Below are 22,104 nucleotides of genomic sequence, written 5' to 3'. Positions count from 1 at the left end.
AGAACAATACAGGATATTTGTGGTCACATCATGATACCCCATGCTCCCTGGGACTTTCCAGATGGGACCATGCAGGCAAGGAAGGGCAAGAGCTCTTACAACTGGCTTCTTCCCACCACCTCCCTGTGAGCACCACAGTGCCAAAACCCTAAAAAGGAAGACATTCCCTCTCCCAGCTTCCCATGCAGCTAAGGGTGTCCTGTGACCTTGTTCTGACCAATAAAATATGAGGGGCATCTGCTAAGAGGGTCCTGGGAAAGGTTTTCCTTCTGGCCAAAAAAGAGAAGTCTGGAAGAAGAGTTCTCTTCCTTCCTGGGACAGGAAAGCCGTTATGCAGGGACATGATATTTGGAGCTCTTGCAGCCATCATGCAGGCATGAGACAAAGGCCAAGAAAAATAAAAATTCCCCAAGAGTGGGGCACCTGGGTGGCTCAGTTTGTTGAGTGTCCAACTCTCGATTTCAGCTCAGGTCGTGATCTCTGGATCATGGGTTCCAGCCCTGCATCGTGCTCGGCTCTCAGTGGGGAATCTGCTGGAAATGCTCTCTCCCCTTCTCCTTCTGCTTCTCCCACCTCTAAAAATAAGTTAAAAAAATATTTTTTAAAAAATTTCCAAAGAGCTTTGAAATTATTAGGCTATTTAATAAGAGATCACCTACCTCTGGACTTCTGGTCATGTGATAAAAATAAGCCCCCATTTGTTTAATCACTATTACTTACAGTAAAAAGTATTCCCAATATTTTATCCAAGTTATTTCAATGTATTCATTCACTTGTACAATCACTCATGTATTTAATCAGCAAATACCATTGAGCATATGCTATGTGCTAATTACAATAGAGGGTAGGGAGCTATGGCTATGATCAAGACAGACATAATTCCTGGCCTCATGGATTTCTCAGCTTGGCAGGGAAAATCGCACTTTGAACAAGTGTGATGGGTTGGGATGTTAACAAGAAGGAAAGTTAGGAAAGCTGTCAGAGTATAGGACAAAGAGAGCTAGCCTGGGTGAGCATCCAGGAAGTTCTTGAAGGCTAATCTATCATTTAGGGCTAAGGTCTATACTAGAGCCCAAAGGATGGTGCCTCAAATAAGAGAAGTTTTTTTGTTTTGTTTTGTTTGTCTTTTTCACATAATGGTCCTGCGCTCTGCCACCTCCAATATGGGGCTCTCCTCTCCGGATTCAGGATGGCAGCTCCTGCCCTTGTCATCCCCAGACAGCAGGAAGGGGAGAGTGGAAGCGAAGGGCAATCATCTCCTTCTTTAAAGATGGCATCCTACATGCTGAGGTTGTGGGTACATATATATGGGCCCTGCCCACATCCCATGGCCAGATCTTAATCCTGTGACCACATCTAGCTTGGAAGGGAGGCTTGGAAATGTAGTCATTTGCTGGGCAGCCAGGTGACAGCTAACACTCGGGGAGGTCCTGTTGCTGGAAGGAACAAGGGGGACGAGGTCCTGAAGGAAGGGTAGCAGTCGCACCTGGGAGAGGAGTGGGGTGATTTCCTTTTACCCTGAGAGCAATGGGGAGCCATCAAAGGGTTTCCAACAGGAGGAATATGGTCAGATTTGTATTTTTAAAAGATCACTGGGGTGGAAGATGGAGTGGAGGGGGTCAGCAGGTAAGACCATATACAATGAGGAGGCTAGTGTCGAAACTCTAATGATGACAGTGACCGGGGCCCAGTGGAGATGGACAGAGGGCATGTGGATCCAGGCACATATTTGACCAGTTGAAAATAAGTTTATAACAAAGTATGACAAAGACTGTATGGGATTCCAGTGTGAGTTGAAGACACATGACATCTGTATTCATCCCTGCTTTCCCTTGGTCGGGGATCTTCAGAATCCCTTAGCCTCGTGACGTCATTTCTGCAAAACTACATGCGAGTAACCCCAGCTGATACCCTGTGGGCCAGTCAGCTGTCATTTCTAGGAGAGCCAACGCTGTCACAGGGTCAGGCTATGCTCCCCAGTGCTGGGGTGAGTCAGGGAGAGGACATGTTGCAACACTGAGAGCCCAAACCAGGAGGGCCCAAGCCCGCCTGTCGCAGAATCAGGCATGCTGTGAATAAATGTGTTTCATGAAAAGGGTGCCTGGACCACTCAGTCGGATGAGAGTCTGACTCTTGAGTTTGAGTGAAGCCCCACATCAAGCTCTAGGCTCAGCAGGGCGTCTGCCCTTCTCCCCCCGCCATCCGCGCCCCCCTTCCCCGCTCACATGCATGCTCTCTCTCTCTCTCCAAAATAGATAAATAAATCTTTAAAACTAAACAAAACAAAAACACGGCCCTTTGGCCCCAAGAGCACATGCTGGCGTCTCTCTCCCCAACAAAGTGGCACTTGAGGGATGATTGAGGGACCAGTTGGGTGACTTCAGACAACATGTCCCAGAAAGGACATTCAAGGCTCTCCGCAGCGGCCTCCACTCTTCCTCTCCCGCCTCATCTCTGGAGCCAGAGATGGATGTTCCCACCATCTTCATAGGGAAACTTAGCCTTAGTGTCTCTTACCTTTCTCTGCCACCCTTGAAGGGTGAAATGACAATATGGTTTTCACTTCTTAGGAAGAGCTGAAGGTTAGCGTCTCCAGGCCCTTGGGGAAAGCAGGATGGTCTCTTTCAGGGCTGGTGCTCTGGGCTTTACCAAAGTTGCCGTGGAAGAGTGAGAATCATGGTGAGGTTTGGAAGGAGAGACTGTGAGCTTACAGAAGCAGAACTTCCTTAAGAGGACGAGGAGGAGGGAAGTGGGGCCAGGAGAAGTGAGCATTCCATCCCTGTCCCTGGTGGGGCCCCAGGAGGGGTGACCCAGTGTGGGGAGGTGGGGTGCAAGGATGGGTCACCGGGACCTGATCCCCAGTAAGCCCCAAACTCTCAGGTCGCAGGTATGTCTCAGAAATGACAATCCCCTCCTATCAAGGACCCTGCAGAAACAAGAAGAAACAAGAAGAGGCCTCTCCAGAGTGACGTGTGTGCATGAATGGCCAAAAATGGTTGCACCCCAGATGCCCTGGCACTATAGACAGCCCCAGGGTAGGGGGGACGGGGGCCCCAGAAGAAATAAAACTGGATTTCCCTGCCAGGGAGTTTTTAGAGAATGAGAGAATGAGGAAATGGTACCTTTCTGGCACTGTGTGAACTGTGATTTAGTTCACTGTGTGAACTGAGATTTAGGCTTAATCTATCTCCTAGTCCTTTCTGTCAGAACACTCGACTCCAGCCAGGCCAGTCTGACCTTTCTGTCCAAATGGGGGTTCATTCATGTCCCAACCTTTATTACTTCCAAGGACCATTCAAAGGGCAGCACCCCCTCACTCCCTGCACCCCCCAAAGTCCTCTCCCTTCTTTTTCTGAAGCTTGAAGTTCATGGTGTCACTCATTTAACAGACGGGTAGGGTGAGTTATCTGGTTCCTCTGGGACTTGGCTCCCCAGGTTGGCCAGGAGCTTCATGAAGGTGGAGACATGACCCTTTCTCCTAACCCTGGGCCGATCATTGGTGAGCCCCTGCCTGATCGAGAGACCTCTGCCAGCCTCTCCTCACCTCATCCCTGCTCCCACACTTGCCGCCACACGTGCCAACACCCCGTCTGTAAGACCTAGGCTCCCTCTGGGGTGATCCTGCTGTCCCACCAGCAGGTGGGTGTTGTGATGTCCCCTCCTAGGACGAGCCTTGCCTACTTCCTCCTCCGCCTGCCATAGATGGGCAGATTTTGCTGGAGCTTGACGTGGACAGATGGCCCCGTTTTGTGTTAAGAGCCTCTGAGCTCTGTGTATGCCAGGACCAAGGTAGATGTAAACACTGGCAGCCTGTCTTCCCCAGCTAGATAAACTTCAGGCTTTCAGGACAAGACACTGCCCCAGCACATTCACAGTGTTTAAAAAAAGTGTCAGCCCCAGCTCATGCTCTTGGCCCAGGCCGGCTCTCCCAGCGAAGTCCCAGATTCCAGGCCACCGATGAGCAGGCCAGGGAGCAGCAGGTACAGAGCTCCTCTCCCACAGGGGCCAGCCTGGGCCCCTCTGCTTTCTGGACAAAGGGTAGCTCTCCATGAAGAATAAGTCCTATGAAGACCCCGATGTCCTCCCAAGTCCCTACTGAGCTACGAAGACATGTTCTTTCCTTTTAAAGTTTTAGATCCTGTGCAAATAAGAACGTTACTCCCTTCACCCCCAACACAGTGATATTTTAAACTTTTTTTTGCTATTTATCCTTCATTAATTCACCTGCTGTTTGTGGAGCACCCACTTGGTGCTAACTGCTAAATGTTACACCATCCCACCCATTCCACATTGTCTCAAAGCCCACATGAGTGTTCATCCCATTGGTGTAAGGCTTTCATACCTTGTCTGTATATGCTAGATATTGATGATAGATGATAGATAGATAGATAGATAGATAGATAGGAAGAATTCCTCAGCCCTCATCCCTGAGTCATATTTTAAATGTAACTCATCATTTTCATTCAACTAACACTTATAGGGCCCCTACAACGTGCTGGCCCCTCTCCTAGACACTGGACGTAAGACACAATCCAGGCCACCCATGTGACAAGGAGCTGACCACAGGCCTTGAGAGAGAGGAGGCAGGCAGGCCAGTGGAGACTGTGTCAGACAGAGGCAATCAGGGTTGGGAACCCACCTCCCAGACAATGGGGTCTGGGGCAGTTCCTCTCCTCTCAGGGCTCCCAGCCTCTTCTCCCAATAAGGAACTAGGTTGGGGATCCTCTTTGAATTTCACGGACCAAGAAGAAGATCAGAAACTTAACTGATGGAACTGTGGAGGTCACCAAGATTTTATTCCAATGAGTAAGGAATTTTGGAGAAAAAGGAGAGCAAGCCTTATACCTGCCATCTGCTGTCACATTATTTTATACACGAAAGGATACTTTAGCCCCGAGGCAGGAAGGGTTAGTCTCGGAATGAAGGCGGCCCTTGCAAACCGGATTCACTTAGCTGAAGCAACAGCTCACTGCCTTGTCATTGCTGTCCTCCTTCTGCCTGGTCCAGGTGAACCCAGGCTGCCTCCGTGACCCGAGCACTTAGTGTCCTGAGGTGGACCAAGTGGCCAAAGCCCAGCACAGTCGCTAGGCTGAAGACATGGTCAGATGACTTCCAGTGACATCTCTCAGACACCGCTGATGGGGTCCCCAGCCCACATCGCTTCCTGGAATCCCCTTTTCTGTTCCCTCTACTTCCCTCATCCCCGCAGCTGTCCATCTCACCTTCTTCTCCTCTAGACCCCCTGGAAAGCAATTCCTTTCCCACCTCTAGCCGTCAAGCCCCCATCCTGGGGCCAGGCAGCATGAAGCCCACAGAGCACTTACGTGCACAGCCCCCATGTCATGGAAGAGGCTGCTGTTCCACCATGGGGGACATGGTCCTGTGCGTCCCAGATCCCCTGCGAGCCTCTGGCATGCTACCTATAGACTGTCAGCTGTCACTGGCTTCAGCCATTGCCGCGACTGCAGAGGGCTGCCCTGTCCAAGGTTCTGCCCCTTCTTAGGGCAGCCTACAGGCATCGATGGCTGGCTGGCCATCTTTGTGCAGCACAAGGCAAGGCTAAAGGGCCACTCTAGTTCAGAGCAACCGGACCGGTAGGATCAAATCTCATCTTAGCTCCTCCTCCACCCACTCTGGCTTTCCTCCCCTTCCTTCCCCAGGGGAGCACCCAAAGTGCTCTCTAACACCCTCTAAACCCCCTGCCTCTAAGGTCAGAATCAGCTCCGCCGATCGGCCAGAACCCATGGGCAGCCTTTCCCCCATGTGTCCTTCCCATACACAAACCTCCATGAGCAAACTGGAGGCTTCATGTATCTAGAGGAGCTAAAGGACCTTAGAGTTCTTTTCCTATGAACACAAAGCCTAACCTTCCAGACGCTTGTCTAGCGATGGACTCGGCGAGTCAGCCCTGAGAAAGCAAGGACACAGGTGCAAAGCTGCAAGATTTAGGGGCGAATGAAAACCCTTAGATTTAATAGTTCCAAAATTGAATCCCCGTCCATATCCATGGAAGGTGGCAGGCTGTCACGGGAGGGGGACCAGGTGCTATTTTGGGACTTCTGGACCTGATGATGTGCTCTCAGGGTCCCAGCCTGGCACTGCGCTTGCCCCTGAGGATCAGCAAATTCTGGCTGTCGGGGAGCAAGAGACAGAACAGCAAAGAGACAAAGGAGACAGAAACAAGTTTGCATCTGAGTGGGTGCCGCTGTCATCGCCAGAGGGAGCAAAGGCCCATCCAGAGGGGACAGATGTCTGGAGGTAGGCGGCCAGCTCCAGAGAGGGAACAGGCTTCTGCCCCCTGACCTGGCCAGGGCTGAAGCCACTTGTGTCCGGACCCAGTGCTGGGAGGGCCCCACAGTGCAGGTGCCCATGCGAGGAGCAGGGACCCTCAAGGGGCAAGGCTGGATCCCCCGAGACCACACACTCTGGGTGCAGTAGCCTCATGGGTCCGCCCCAGCTGGTAACAGAGAGCCCCCTTCTGCTGTCATAGGGGCGGCACCCTGCCCTGCTGAGACTGCCCCCCCACCGTCAGGGGCCACATCCCCACAGGTGTGCACAGGTGCGCATGTCTGGGCGTGTGCACTTCCACACGTCAGCCACCCACCGTGGCTCAGACACAGCATCACGTGGCAGCATCATGTGCCAGCATCATGTGGTCTCCTGCTCCCCCCCCACCCCAGGCACAGAGAGGATCACCAAGAGCAGAGTCCCACGCAGCCCTCTGGCCTTTCTGGGGTTCACAGAAGAAGCAGCAGGCCCCCTCCTTGTCCCAAGAACTTGCCAGAAGCACTCTGAGTTCTGTCTTCTCCTACCTGCTGAATCCTGAGCCATCTCCTGGGTCCCCTCTGGGGCTACAACTCCCTGTCATGCTTTTTCCGCACCAGCCCCCATGTTAACTAGGCTCGGTGTACGTTATCTCATTTAAAGCTCACAAACACACCGTGAGATGTGCCCTGATGTGTCCTATCTCTGTTCAGATGACAAAGCTGAAGTTCGGTAACCTTAAGAGGCTTACCTGGAATCACACAGGGAGTCTCAGCCCCAGCCCAGCTCCCAGTGTGTGCTCCTGATCACTTTCTAGATGCAGCCCCTGGCCTGGGCTGGCCAAGAGTGTAAACACGCACCCCCACACCCCAGGAGGGTGCCTCCATGCCAGCCCCCACCCCTGCCATCCCCTCTTTCCCCTGGATCTCTCCCTGCTCTGGCACCCAGTCCTAAATCTTTTCTCAAGAGTCAAGGCTGTGCCATCCAAGCAGGGGGTGGGACGAGGGGCGGGAGCTAGAGCTGAACCCCTGCCAAGGCCCTCAGCACCCCGCCGGGGAGAGCAGCAGGGAAGGCCGTGGCTCCGAGGGCTGGCAGTTAGCAGAATGGTGAGCTTGTCCCAGACCACAGGCCAGCCTGCTCCCCAAAGCCTGGAGGAAAGCCCTCCATGCTGTTGACCTGTGGAATCCAAAGGCAGCTGCCGTGTGCTCATCTGATCCAGAACGTTTCCAGAATGGAGGAGCCTGGGTTGGAGTCCTGGTTTGTCACCCACTTACTGAGTGAGCTGAGCTGGGGACATCCCCTCTTGGAATCTGTCCTTCGTTTCTGCAGGAAAGTGGTTGATTGATGATTGACAAGGATGTTCCCTGCTCTGAAACTGTGTCTTGGATTCTAGATTTCCATGGGACGTCTGAGAAGTCTGGCCAGGACATGGGAGTCTGAAGGGTGAACGGCTCTGGACCCGATGCTCTGCTCAGGCCAGCTCGTCTTCACTTGAGGCTTGGGAGTGACCCCTGTCTCCCCGAGTGCCTGGCTTTGCACTTATTCCTCTCTACCCCACATACTCCCACAGCCAAGAGGATTTCTCTTCCGTAGCACATCTGGGCAGGGCACCAGGGCTCAGGCGGAGCGAGGAGGCAAGCCACTTGTCCCAGACCCAGGAGCAGCCATGGGGGCCCATGTCATTGTGACTGACGCCAACATCTCATCCAGCCTTGAGAGCAACACCACGGGCGTCACAGCCTTCTCCATGCCCAGCTGGCAGCTGGCACTGTGGGCCACCGCCTACCTGGCCCTGGTGTTGGTGGCCATGATGGGCAATGCCACAGTCATCTGGATCATCCTGGCCCATCAGAGAATGCGCACAGTCACCAATTACTTCATTGTCAACCTGGCCCTGGCTGACCTGTGCATGGCCACCTTCAACGCCCCCTTCAATTTCATCTACGCCAGCCACAACATCTGGTACTTTGGCCGTGCCTTCTGCTACTTCCAGAACCTCTTCCCCATCATGGCCATGTTCGTCAGCATCTACTCCATGACCGCTATCGCCGCTGACAGGCAAGAGGGGGCCGTGGGGGAGCTGGGGGAAAGGGTCTCACTTGGTTGGGGCTCAGACAGGGCTGGTGACGTGCCTGCAGTCACATAGCAAATTAAGAATAGAGCTCAGGGAATTGCCTCCCAGCCACACTGTGGTCCAAGAGGATGCCTCTGGAAGACGGGAGACTGTGGAGCCAAGGCAGGCAAAGCTAAGGTTAGACATAAGAAGAACTTAGTACTGGACGGTTGTTCAAGGCCATAGGGAGAGAGTGGCTCTGTTTAGGGACCTTCTGGAATGTTCTTCTCTGGAGCTGATCTTTTTTTTGGTGTCTTTCATTACAAGGAAATTGTTTATATTGATTTCCTATTCCTAGGTAGGTGATATGGGGGAAATGAATATTGCATATAGTTACCGTATAATTATAATGGGTCCAGTTTTCTCCTAATGCTGTTCTCAGGGGGCTGAGGGATCCGTGGACCATGTACAGTCCTTCCGAAGCTGACTGGGGCCAGCAGGGCACAGTTTGGACTCAGAAGGGGACTGTGTGACCCTGGGGGAGTCCAGTTGAGACAGACAGCAAATGAAAAGGGACACAGAAAGACACCAGGTGCGTGTAGGAGATGGGACGGGCCTGGGACCCTCAGAGACACAGACCCCTTGTCAGGATGGTTTGAGGCAGCATGAGCCCCACTGTCCCCCATTACCCCCCCCCAGTCTTCACCGCATCCCTGCCACATGTGGCCCAACAACATGTAATGGCTGGCTTCTCTGCTCTGGGCTGTTTTTCTATGGAGTTTTCCTAAATTTGAGAAATGGATTTCTATCAATTAAAAATGAAAAGAGAAGTGTGAAAACCGTTTGTGTGGGCCACGCTTCTGTGTTTGTACCTGGGACATGAGGATCAAGACAAGTAGGATTGCCAGCAAGGCGGGCATAGGGCCAGGGGCCCAGAACCCAGAGCTCTCTGTTCTCAGTAAGGGCACGTCCCTCATCTGACCTCAACCCCTCCCCCCACCAGCAACACCTCAGTCCCCCTTGGACGTTTCTGCAAGTCCACTAATATTTCCTTTTCATTCACTCGACAAGTACTGGAGTGTTCCCTCTGTTTCAGGCACTGGGGGATATATACCAGTGGGAAAAATAGTCCTGGAAATCAGGCCTCATGGAACTTCCATTTTAAAGGGGTGTGGGGGGCAGCGGGGGGCACACGGACTGGAGAGGGTGGGATGGGAGCCAGGAGACCAAGCAGGAGGCTGCTGGTAATAATCCGGATGAGAGAGGACAGTGTTCAGAGATCGGGGTGGCAATAGTGAGAACGCATCCGTTCATTTCTTCATTCCCACGTTCCATGCCCACTGTGTACAGATCCTGTTCTGGGCATTGGGGAGATAAACAGATAAAGGCACCTGCCTGGTAAGGATTTAAACAATAAGTGCATGAAGAAATGGTACGCTGTATTTTGAGGTCATGAGTACTGTGGGAAGATATCAGGGAAGGGCAAGGGGGCCTGAGAGGCCAGGCTGTGTCTTAGGCTGGGGGCAGGCCGTAGGGCCAGACAGGGTATGGAATCGGCCCTTCTATGGGGTAGATTTGGAGCAAAGATGGAAGGAGGAGGGGAGAGAGAGAGTGAGCCCCATTAGCTCTGGGGAAAGAACATTCCAGGGGGCGGGCATGGGAGCAACAAAGGTCCATGGCAGGATCGTGCCCAGTGTGCATGAGGAGCCCCAAGGAGGGCTATCCTCAAAGAGACAGCGTGGAAAAGCTCAGGACGCATGGAGTCAGTGCTCCTCTTGTGCCCCAAACACCAGGATGTGAACTGCCCTGTGCAGGGCAAGGACATCCGATTGTCCAGGCCTCGTCTCAAGGTTTGGATCAATCCCAGAGAGGAAGGCCCAGGCATCATCCAGGACGAAAGCCACTTCTGGTGGATTTAAAGGGAATAAATACATGGGACTAACCATGCTTTCACACCCTAATCCCTACCAGTCTGCAAGCCTTTCTCAAACATCTCGCTGCCCTTCCACACCAACCACAGGTGCACAAATGACCATCTGCCCACTTTACAGAAGAGGAAAGAGAAGCTCGAGGGGGCTCAGGTGGTTTAAGACTCTACTGTTGGAATGTAGCTTAGTCAGGATGAATCCAAAGTCCCAGACCTGCCCCTCCACCAGCAGGGTAAGAAGAAAAGCTCTCCTCCTTCCCATCTCACCTCCTAGAACAACAAGGGAGCCCAAGTCTGAAGTTGACCTACTAGTCACCTGCCTTATCTGTGGGGAGGGGACCACTGAGGAAAATGGCCTCTCCTCTTGCCCTGCTGAGACCTTCATCCAGGGTCCAAGGCTGCCGAGGTCTGGAGCTGGCCCAAGCCCAGCCACAGTAATGGGAGAAGGTCAGTGTCTCGGGGAGAAGGTCAACAATCATCTAGCCCAGACGTGCGTTACCCATGACCACAAACTGTGCACAGAAATCCCAAGGGATAAGAGCTTCTGTGGGAGTTAAAAATCACCATTATAAATAGAGGCAGTATACCACATTTTGCTGGGACCCCAGCAGTGCCTGGGACAATGTCACCAAAAGAAATCAGAGCTACCTCTGCTGTGCAGAAATTTCCAAGTATCACCAATAACCATCACTACTTAAAAATTACCATGGGTTCCAGACCTCCTGCTAGATCTTGTTGTTTAGTGGGTTGATAAAGAAATGTGCGTTTTGCTTTGCCCCAAATCTATTTTATATATATGTTAAGATTCTATTTATTTGAGAAACAGAGAGAGAGAGGAAAGGAGAGGGAGAGAGAATCTGAAGCAAACTCCGCACTGAGCGCAGAGCCCAACATGGGGCTTGATCTCACGACCCTGAGATCATGAACTGAGCCAAAACCAGGAGTCAGATGCTTAACTGACTGAGCCACCCAGGCACCCTTATTTCATGTTTGGATAACTGTATTTTAGGACAGCTGGTTGTCTCTCTAATCTTGTGTAATTTATTCCTATAAAAACCGTAATCTGTGGAGGGCCCATGGACCTTATTGGATGGCCAACAGGTCCATGACACAAAGAGAGCCCTGATGTAATACCAAACCCTTCCTCTTCCAAGGCAGCAACTAAAGCCGTATGGGGGCACAGGTCGTGTCCTGGGTCTTTGATGGATAGAGTTCTTCGAGTGCTTTGACCTGGGAAGCAGGCGGCTACCCCAGCTCTCCACGAGACTGCAGAATATTCCCACAGTGGCTTCAGAGGTCCTGGGGGCAGAGGCAAGCCACGCAACTCAGGTCAGAGCCAGTGCTGCCTCTTCCAAGCTCGTTCTTCCTTTTCTCGAAGCCTCTGTCTCCTGGTGCGAGAAAGGGAGAGACTAACCCTTGCCTGAGATACTCAGCCACCAGGCAGCAGGGTGCCAAACAGCAGCCCAGATCCCTGCAGGTTCCCCTGGAGAGAGGCAGGGGCTGGGAAGACAAGCTGCTTCTGGCCGACTTCTTGGAAGAGGTGGCCTTTCACTTGGACTTTAATGAATCCAGAATGAAAGGATAAATTCCAGGCAGAGGGGGAAGAAATGCTGCTCCCCACCCCCGAAGGTCCCACAAGCAGGGCTATTCCCTAACCAGAGAGAGCCAGGGAAGGTGCTGGAAGCAACTAGAGGGGGCTGGAAAGTGCATTGGCCATGTGCAGAGGGCCTTGAATGCTGAGTTTGAAGAGTTGGACCTGCTCTGTCTGATATTGTAACTAGAGCCATATGTGCCTATTTACATTTAAATTAACGAACATTTAAAATTCAGTTCCTCAGTTGTATTAGTCACGCTTCTGGGGTTCATAGCCACGTGTGGTTACTGACTTCTGCACAGGACCAGGCACACAGAGAGCAGGTCCACCACCATAGAAAACCGGGTGATGCTGGTTTGGGCTTTGTCCGGGAGACTGCCTGCTTCTGCTGAGGTCTCTGAGCACAAGTGGGGCTGAGCTTCAGGCAAATGTCCTGAGAGGACTTCCAGTGTGGCCACACAACTCTCTCGTGTCAGAGGGAGGCAGTGAGGTGGGCCTGGGCTGGGGTTTCAGGGGCTAGGGCTGTGGGAGAGTCACCAGCCTGGGTAGCTCTCTGCAAGTCCCCAGCAGCGGTGGGGGGTGGAGGGGAGTAGGGGTACAGGGTTCTGGAGAAGGGGATGGGGGTTGCTCTGATGGGAGGATGCCCATAGCTCACACAGCCCTCTGCTCATAGGTACGTGGCCATTGTCCACCCCTTCCAGCCACGGCTCTCGGCCCTGGGCACCAGAGCGGTGATCGCCGGCATCTGGCTCCTGGCCCTGGCCCTCGCTTTCCCCCAGTGCTTCTACTCCACCATCACCACGGACCAAGGCGCCACCAAGTGTGTCGTGGTCTGGCCGGAGGACAACGGCCGCAAGACGCTCCTTTTGTAAGGCCTGAGGGGTGGGGAGCATGAGTGTGTGTGTGTGGTGTGTGTGTGTGTACACGTCTGTGTGCATGTGTATGTGCAGGTACATAGGCTTGAGAATGTACGTGCTTGTGCATATGCACTTGGGGGTGCTTGTGCGTTTTTGAGGGTGTTTGGGATTATGTGAGTCCATGCGTACACCAAGTGACACTTAGCCCTTCCTGAGAGTCAGGCTTTACACACACGAAGCCAATCAAATCTCCTAACACTATGGGGCACGCAGGTCTTATGATTCCCATTTTTCAGATGAGTAAAAGGAAGCACTAGAAACCAAGTAATACGCCCACGGTCCCACAGCTGAAAGGTGGTGATGCAAGGGCTTCAATCTGGGCAGAACCATTTTGGAGCCTCCCCGCCCTGCACCACCCCGCCACTCAGATAAGGACAGGGACGTCCTTAAGTGAGGGTATGCATATGGCACTACTGAGCAGCCAGGATGCACCCACGTGTGTGTGCGCGTGTGTGAGAGAGGGTCCAGGAGCATGTCCGTGGAAGTGGGTGTGCTCACAGGTGTGTGGAAATGTGTGTAGGGGGTGTGTTTGGGGGAGGGCACTGTACATGCTCGGGCCACAGAGGGTCAGCGTATTGAGGCGGAAAGGGCAGGTATTTTCTGGAAGCTGCCTGTGCCTGTCTCCCGCTGAGGACCAGGCAGAAGAGCTCAGACCTGGGCTGGCCACCGTGCGACCCTGGGTAAGTCCTTTCCTCTCCGAGCCTCGGTTTGCTACGTTCTGGCTTCCGGATGCCCAGGCGTGCGGCTAGGTCATTTAGCAGAGGGTGAAGAATTGGTTGAGGTTTGGAAGGCAGTCGTTGGGAGTCCTGTTCTGTCTCCTGCTGGCTGGAGGACCCTTCGTAGTCACTTTGGCGCCCCTCTCACGTGGGGATTCCTAAGACCACTCGCTGGGGGCTGCTGCGAGCACGAGCCAGGCCGCTGAGCCGATAGCGCCGCGCCTGGCCCCGAACGGGCACCCAGTATGCGGTAGTTTAAGCAGGGGACAAATGAGAGCGAACCTGGAGGTGCCCGATTTCGCCCAACAGAGGCCCAGCCGCCAGAGGCCGGAGGATGTGCCGGCTGTGGGCGCCATCGGCCAGGTCACCGCAACAACACAGGCCCCGCCTCCTTGAACATCCCTCCCCCAACGTCCCCCTCATCCCCCCCCCCCCCCCCCCGCCCCCGACACCGGCTCCGTCTCCCCGGAGCACCGGCCAGAAGAAGGTCCCGCTGCGTGGCCTTCAGTGCTACGGAAGAAGCCGGAGAAGCCCGTTCCTGGGGACTGATGAGTTTCGAGGGCGGGCCCTGCCGGGTCTCTGCCCTCCCTCTGCACCCCACCCTGCTCCGAAGGTCTGGTCGCTCCAAGGCTAGTGGCCTTGTAGGGAAGGCTCGGGGAGGGATGGAGAGCAGAGTATTTTATGGATGACCGCTGGGGGGCAGTGTTTCTCCACCTTATTACAGGCCTTTCTCCCTGAGAGGGGGATCAGTAATAAATAACTCTGGGGACCCCCGCACCAGCTTTGAGGGGATGGTGAGTTCCAACCCTGATTCAGGCACCAAGGGAAAACAGGAGGGCAGACGTTGAGCTAGGAAGGCGATACTTTGGTGTTCCCTAGAATTCTGCGAGGGTATGGGGAAAGCCTGGTTTTATGTGTGCAAATGTGTTTTTGGTGGAGGCGCTTCTGAGATTTGGAAGGGGGCTGCATCCTCACAATCTCCCATCCTGGGTGTGTAGGCATCTGATGAAATTACAAACTCCCTGTCCAAGAAAACGCACATAGACCCCCAAAATCAAAATACAAAAAAGCCCAGGCTCTGAGAGGAGGCAGTCCTGATTTGTGGCAGACCCCAGATGATCCCCAGGGCCCCTTGGTGCTCATTTCTGCGTAGGAACCTGGCCCAGAGTGAATTCCTATACTAAACCATGTCCCAAGGAAAGAATGTCACTCATACTTGGGAAGGATCTTAGTGATTACCTCCTTGTTTTACAAATGGGGAAACTGAGACCAAGGGACAGGTCAGACCTGCCTGAGGTCACACTTTTTTTTTTAAATAAAGATTTTTATTTATTTGACAGAGAGATAGAGAGAGAGAGGAAGAGAGCAAGCACAAGCAGGGGGAACCGTAGGCAGGGGAGACGCAACCTCCCCACTGAGCGAGAAGCCAGGACCCTGAGATCATGATCGGAGCCAAAAGTTGCCGCTTAACCGACTGAGACACCCAGGCGCACCTTGAAGTAACACTTTGAAGTGAGAGCCTGAATGAGAACTCAGTTCTGACTTCACAGAGCTGGCCTTCAGTGATAAGGAAATCCTTTGAGTGTTGATTAAATCTCGGGAGCTGTTTCATATGTCACAGACACTCTGCACCTCTCTGAGCCTCAGTTTCCCCCTCCGGACACTGAGGCAGGCGGCCCTGCTGATCCTCAAGGCCTATCTAGCTCAGACACTCTGTGACCTTACAATGAAGGTAAAGTGAGGGAGGTCTGGCATTCACTGCCCTTCCCTGCCCTTACCTGCTCCACAGCCGGACTAGATGAGGATCTGGACATCTAGGAGCACCCCTGCCCACAAGCCTTTTGTAATTAGCATACTTGCCCAAAGAGCAAGCAAACAGAATTCTCAACCCAGGCTTTAGGGAAGACATTTGCTGGAGCCCCCTGCTCCCCCCTCTCTCTGAGTGGCAGCTCCTCTGAAAAAGGGGCCCAGCAAGTCTGGCACACTGATCATGGGGCCTTAGGAACACTTCAGCCCTCCTAGTAAAAGGCCATGTGACAGGGCCGCAGGTCTCAGACTCATTCACGAGGTGTCCCTGCTGCAGCATCTCTCAGAAACCAGAATGGGCAGCACACATCTCCTTTATACTGTCTTTCCAAGAGGAAACGAAACTTCTCCACACAGCCCAAGGTGTCCTCCGCAGGGACTAGATGAGTGACTGGCAGTGTGATCTGGGCTCTTGCTCTGAGGTGGTGTGAGAGAAAGCCTGCAGCTGTGAGCTGTGTTCCCAACCAAATGCTGATGGGCAGGAAGAGAGGACCCATATCCTGTACGGCCTGGAACTCTTGCCCCTGGCCTGTTCCCTGATAAGGATATCTGTGGAGGATGGAACTGTATCAGCTCCATCTACCTATCCAGGCAGACGCAGCAATCTATGTATTGCCTATAGAATCTATCTAATGCATATGTACATAGATCCATACACACATATGACTCGGGAAGAAAATATTCCAAATTGTTAATATTGGTGAGAATGGAATTAGTAATTTTACTTCCTCCTTTGTGTTTAATGGCATTTTAAATGTTAAACAAATGTACTATTTTGTTAACTTTTTCATTCCTATTTATTTCCTTTTTCGGTAGTATTTGTCTGTCACCTGGAGGATCACACAGATAAAGCCGGTGTCCCTTTTGCAGCAGGCGAAGCCCTCTTTGGGCATATATGCTAGCCAATGTTGTCCCCCCTCCCCCCTTATGTTAAATCAAGGCCTTTGGAGATGGCCCGGGTGGCCGGCCAGAGTTGGCTCAGGGGCGCGAGCGGGGACAGGGAAACTGAGCGCTGGCGGATGCAGAAGTCTCTCCCTGGCCGTCCCGTGCCCAGGCCCTAGCCTTTCCCTCCAGGTACCACCTCACGGTGATCGTCCTTATCTACGTGCTGCCTCTCGTGGTGATGCTCCTCACCTACAGTGTCATCGGCCTCAAGCTCTGGAGACGCGAGGTTCCCAAGCACCAAATGCACGGCGCCGGCCTGCGCCACCTGCGGGCCAAGAGGAAGGTGCGCGCCGGGGGCGGGGCTCGGAGGGGGGCGGGGTCAGTCCGGGGCCCGCCTCAGGGCACCGCCCTTCGGGGCTCGGAGCCCGCCCCTCTGGCGGTGCCCTTGAGCACAGGATCCATCCCAACTTCCCCCAGTGCCAAGCCCCTGCCAGAGCCTGAGTTAGTTCTTCCCAGGAGGACACACTTTAGCCCTTGGCCAAATGCGAAATTGAAGGAACTCCCCCAGAATGTTTTGAGAATCCTAAAGCCCCACAGAATTCCAGGTACTCTCAAGAATCTTAGAATGACTGAATCTCAAAATCTTAGACAAGTTGCGTAATTGGAATGTTGAATTTAAGAAGCCCCACAGAACTCCGGGAGGCTTCCGTATAGAATCACAAGAGAATTCTCAAATGCTGGAATGCACACCTCCCATCCGTGGAGTCCAGCTGTACGCAGTCTGCCTTCGATTTCCAACCCAAGTGCCAGTGTCCTCCCTCCTCCCGGCCATTGGGGCCCTCCAAGGGTCCTGATAGAGCATTCTATGATTCAGACCTCCTCTACTCTCTTCTTGGGGAAGCTTATCTTTGCCGTGCCCTTCCTGTTAGGAGTCCAGGGAAGGTAATGGTTAATCTCAAGTATGAGGTTCCCGTCTTGGCTTCACGTCTGCTACTGGGCATTTTTCATAAGGCAATTCAGGGAAGTAGGCAGACATGGGACACTATCTGAGTGTCCCTCCTCACGATGAACTGGTCTCCACTTGCCATCACTGGCTTGCCCTCCATTCCTCACGGCGTACTGGGCCACACTCCAGAGGGCCTGCAGAGACCAGGCTTGAGTGGGGAAAGGTCAGGAAGCTGGCTCCTGGGCAGAGGCTGGGATGCCCAACTAGAGTCTTACTACCTATGGATAGAAGGGCTATGACTGATGGAGAGAGGGGCACCTGAGAACCATAGCTGGCATAGGGGATCCCCCAAGGATTGGGTTAGGATCTCACCCACTCTGCAGGGAGGGGAGCTACTCTGAGGGAAGGAGTCTGGGACACCAGCTAGATGAGGCAGCCCCAAGCTGGGCTTCAAGGAGTAAGGATGTGAAAGAAAGAACAACAGTTCAGGCAGAGGTGTAGGGCCCAGGGGTCAAGACCATGAATGCTCCAGGAGACTGAGGGCTTCCCAGGGATGAGGGGCATCCTGCCGCCACTCTTGGAGGTTGGAGGGGGTGCTGCTTCGAGGCTGAGGTGTAACCTGAGCCTCTCCCTGCCCAGTTCGCGAAGACCATGGTGCTGGTGGTGGTGACGTTTGCTATCTGCTGGCTTCCCTACCACTTCTACTTCATCCTGGGCAACTTCCAAGAGGACATCTACTACCACAAGTTCATCCAGCAGGTGTACCTGGCACTCTTCTGGCTGGCCATGAGCTCCACCATGTACAATCCCATCATTTACTGTTGCCTCAACCACAGGTGAGCCCTCATCCCAGCCCCCCTCTCCTCGGCCCTCAGGGACCCGCGGCCTGGCCCCGAGCTCCACCATGTACAATCCCATCATTTACTGTTGCCTCAACCACAGGTGAGCCCTCATCCCAGCCCCCCTCTCCTCGGCCCTCAGGGACCCGCGGCCTGGCCCCAGCTGGGCTCCCTGTCACAGCGTGAGCCTGTGCCCTCCACCCCCGCGTGGGTTGCAGTCCTCATACTGAGCCCACAGCACAATCCTCACTCCCGTTGGGGGCCCAGCTCAAGCCCCCTCCTCCTCCCCAAAGCCTTGTCCCGTTGCCCAGGCCACAGCTGTCACCATGCATCTGCTCCTGCCCTCTCTCCAGGGCCTACATCTGGGGCCAGGAGAAGAGAGAAGGGAGGGACAGAGAGATGGAGGGAGGAACAGGGTCAAAGAGAGGCCATAGGACAGACAAAGAGGGAGAAAGGAAGGAGCCTGGTAAAGGAGGGCGGGACTTCTTCTGTCCTGACATGTTTAGGACCTTCCCACAATGAGACGTTTCCTTGACCTTCAGGAGATCAGAGGGCATTTCCTGCTGCCAGGGGGATTTCTGGGACAGCTGAGGAGTGTGACCTTGGCAGAGACAGTCAGGGAAGAAGGAACCAAGCTGTGACTCCTCAGACATACCTGGTTGTCCCAGCCCCATACTTCTGGAGAATCAGCATTCCCCCAGAGGGGCTGGCATTTGCTCTGGGGCACCTGGAGAGGTGGAAGGCTTCAGGAAACCCAAAGGGGGGTCAGGTTAAGAGGAGATGAGAGGTGGACACAGTCCTGGTCTCTACAAGACAGCCATGTGGATAAGGTTGGCCGTGGGCCTCTGTGTTCAAGCCTTTTATCACCCGCCTGCCCACATGTCCAGGCCACTCATCATGCCATTAGGATCTTTGTTGCCCAGATATTCCAGCCACCTGGGCCAGGCCAGGAGGAAGTGAGAGAATTGTGATTTTTTTTTTTTTTTTAGTGTTTAATGTGTGCTAGAACCTTCCATTGTCTCCTGAGAGGTAAGAAGATGATAGGAGGAAGGGAGGTGTTCTCCCTTTTTACAATTGAGGAAACTGAGCCCCAGAAAGGAACACTCCTAAACTCATACGGCAAGCAGTGGAACCAGGATTCCATGGATCTCCAAGGCCTGTAAACTTGACCCCACATCACACCTTTCTCTTGATATAGTTTCTAGGAGAACTTGGACCCAGGAAACTGGCATAATCAAGGAGGGGCCCCCAGCACTCCCTGTCTGTGCATGGGCTCTCTCCCGTTACCCAGTGACGCAGTCCCTGAGAGTCTGAGAGTCTGTGAAATAATTCCAGAATCCACCAAGTGGATGAACCACATAGTGTATTAGGCGTAAGTTCTACGGAAAAAAAGGAACACCAGAGCTGGGGATGGGAGGACAGGAGGTGCTGGGGAAGGAGGCCGTCCCGTGTCCCGTGTCACAGGGGAAGCACTTTTATAGCATGGCCAGGGTTGGCCTTCTTGAGGATTCTTTTGAGCACAGATGAGGATTGAGTGGGCCCTGCAGCTGTGTAGGGAAAGGCATCCAGCAGAGGGAACAGCAGAGGCCATGAAGCACCCACAAGAGAGGCATTTGTTGGGCCACACCATGGAATCTTGTAGAGCTGCAAGGTGAGGAACCAAAGTCAGGGCTGCTCTTCTGGAACATGGAGCCTCTGTCCCCTAGGAACAGTCAAGTGGCTGTCACCAACGGTCCCATTGATCTCTGCTCCTCTCTGACAAGCCAGTGTTCTGTTTCTCCCAGGCCATTTCTTCCACTGCCATCTGCCTCCCCTTCTAATTTACCTTTAGTCCAGCCATGGGAAGAGCTATTTTTTAAGCAAATATACCAAAATGTAGTCGTTCCCTGTGCATGATTTCCCTCAAAGCAGCCCCCTTGGGAGAGCATCCTTACTCTGCCCAACACGGCCAAAGCTCAAACTTCTTGAGCCTCTAGAATACTCCTTTAGAAGCCAAGGAACAAGTCAAACAAGAAAATCTGTTATTTCTTTAAGTTGTATTTGGTTTCTCTCTGTCTGTGATAACAAATGGTCTAATTAGGCTTAATCACCCGCTTCACTCGTTAGATTTAGCTCCAGATTCTTTCTGGGCGTTTCCAAAACTCAAATCCACTCAGGAACAGTGAACAATGACAGACAGGGGTGAGAGGATGACTTTCCTCTGGAGGGGAGATCGGCTTCTCCAGACTGTCCCCCTCACCCCTCTGCTCAAGGTGACCCCCTGTCTCCTAGGTTTCGCTCTGGATTCCGGCTTGCTTTCCGCTGCTGCCCGTGGGTCACACCAATTAAGGAGGATAAGCTTGAGCTGACCCACACTCCATCCCTTTCTATGAGGGCCAACCGGTGTCACACTAAAGAGACTTTTTTCATGGCTGGGGATACTGCCCCCTCTTAGGCTACCAATGGCTACCAGGCCAGGGGTCCCCAACATGGGGTACCTGCTGAACCCTGAACCACTGGCACCCTTGGAGAAGTAGCCAGTGGAGAGGTCCAGATCTGAAAGCCTGACCCATCCTCCAGCCTTCAGTACACCAGCGGAAAGACAAGATGGGGTCAGGAGCGCAGCGAGTAGATTCGAACTCTAAGAGGGCCCAGCCTCCTCTCTGATGGGGCTTCACATCAGCCAGTAACAGTCCAGGAAGACAGTGTGAGCCAACAGTTATCTAATCCAGGAGCCACAAGCTCAGATGCCTTCCTGGGGCATACAACTCAAGGAGTGACTTCCAGCACTGGGGTAACAGGGAACGGTGCGAAGTGGAGGGCGTATGCATCTAAAGGGGACAGCAGCTGACCAGCTCTGGACAAAGGTTGTCATGAGGTAATGGGCACACACTGTTGCCACATCTTCCGGATCCTTTCAGACATACCAGAAATCCAAATCTGTGAGACTTCCAGACTTGTTACATTTGGCTCACATTTGTATAACTATTGGTTAAACCAAACAGAACACAGCTGTGGACAGCACCCAGCCATGATACTGATTTTTCAGGCCAAAGACACGGGGAGGGAGCGGCTTATTTTGGAAAGCTGTGAGTTGACCTGGGGCTTCTCTGCATCGGCATCTGAACTCAGACCCAGCTCAGGGTAGATGGTGGATAGAGTCAAAAGGAGTCTTGGCTGTGTTGCCTGGGGCAAGTCACTCTGACTCTCCGCCTCTTCTACTCCCAGGGGCAAAACTGCCTCACAGGGATGCTGTGAGGAAGACTGAAGTGAGGCCTGTAAACTAGCGTGGAGTGCTGAAGAACCAGCAGGCGTGTGTTTTATCCCCACCAAGTCAGCCATGCTACACAGATGCCTCCAGGGCGCAAGCAGCAGTGGTCACCCTCACTCCAGCCCCAAGAAGGTAGCGGGCAGGAAGCGACTCCAGCAGAGCTCCAGGCCTGGCGCGGTGCACCCCAAAGACACACTTCTCCCCACTTGCTGCCTCACCTCGTATGCCCCATTGCCCCTCCAGAAGAACCACGTGACACCGTCAATGCACAGCAAGAGAGTTTAATGCTAGGTGCGCCCCCCAGAGATCACGGTGCCCAATAAAGGGACTCTGGCCTTAAACTGCACAGGGCATGGGAAGTGGGCCGATGTGGGATCCACTGGCGGGCTGTGGGGTGGAATGGCAGCCTCAAGGTTAAGGTGGGAGAGGGGCAAAAGGGTCAGGGGAGGCACGGTTTCCTACAGAAGGGATTCATTCGAAGGGGAGAGGAGGACAGTGCAGACAACCTGCTCCCTGGGCTGCCTGAGACTTCATCTGCCTTAGAGCGGGGGTCTACACCCTCTGGTCCCTTGGGAGTTGGCAGAAGGTGATGAAGGGTGGGGTCTACCTGGGGATAGCCAGTGCCCACTCTCCTCTCATTAAATCCAAACACCCCTGGGAGCCCAGAGACCTCCCACCACTTTACCTTCTTAAAGGTGCAGGGGGTGGGACCCGGGGGCTACAGCAGGGAACTGGCCAGGCGGGGGCTGGAAAACAAGGGCAGACACTAGCTCGGTGACACTCTGCAGAGAACAGAGAAGTTACAGTACTCAACGAAGGCCAGGGGCTGAAGCATACCCCCTGCCCCCGCAACCTAGGATCCCCAGGGCTCAGTTTTCTTGGCATCCCTGCATGGCCTCCCCACCTC

The 22,104-nt window shown here is 53.6% G+C and overlaps 1 protein-coding gene across 2 annotated transcripts; it reads left to right on the top strand.

The window, feature by feature from the left end:
* Nucleotides 1-7,390: 7,390 nt before the first annotated feature.
* On the top strand, nt 7,391-21,628 carry TACR2 (tachykinin receptor 2). Of its 2 annotated transcripts, XM_047701407.1 has the most exons (6): nt 7,391-7,521; nt 7,658-8,322; nt 12,512-12,706; nt 16,352-16,505; nt 17,748-17,944; nt 20,219-21,628. In XM_047701407.1, the coding sequence occupies exons 2-6, from the start codon at nt 7,931-7,933 to the stop codon at nt 20,379-20,381; spliced, it is 1,101 nt and encodes a 366-aa protein (XP_047557363.1). In that variant the 5' UTR covers nt 7,391-7,521; nt 7,658-7,930; the 3' UTR covers nt 20,382-21,628. The 2 variants fall into 2 exon arrangements, with proteins under 2 accessions (XP_047557363.1, XP_047557362.1); XM_047701406.1 differs by having other exon boundaries at nt 7,391-8,322.
* The last annotated feature ends 476 nt before the right edge of the window (nt 21,629-22,104 follow it).

This window comes from Lutra lutra, chromosome 14 (assembly GCF_902655055.1).
Source record: "Lutra lutra chromosome 14, mLutLut1.2, whole genome shotgun sequence".
Lineage (NCBI taxonomy): Eukaryota > Metazoa > Chordata > Mammalia > Carnivora > Mustelidae > Lutra > Lutra lutra.
Note: the sequence above shows the minus strand (reverse complement) of the source record. Positions and strands in the feature narration are given on the sequence as shown.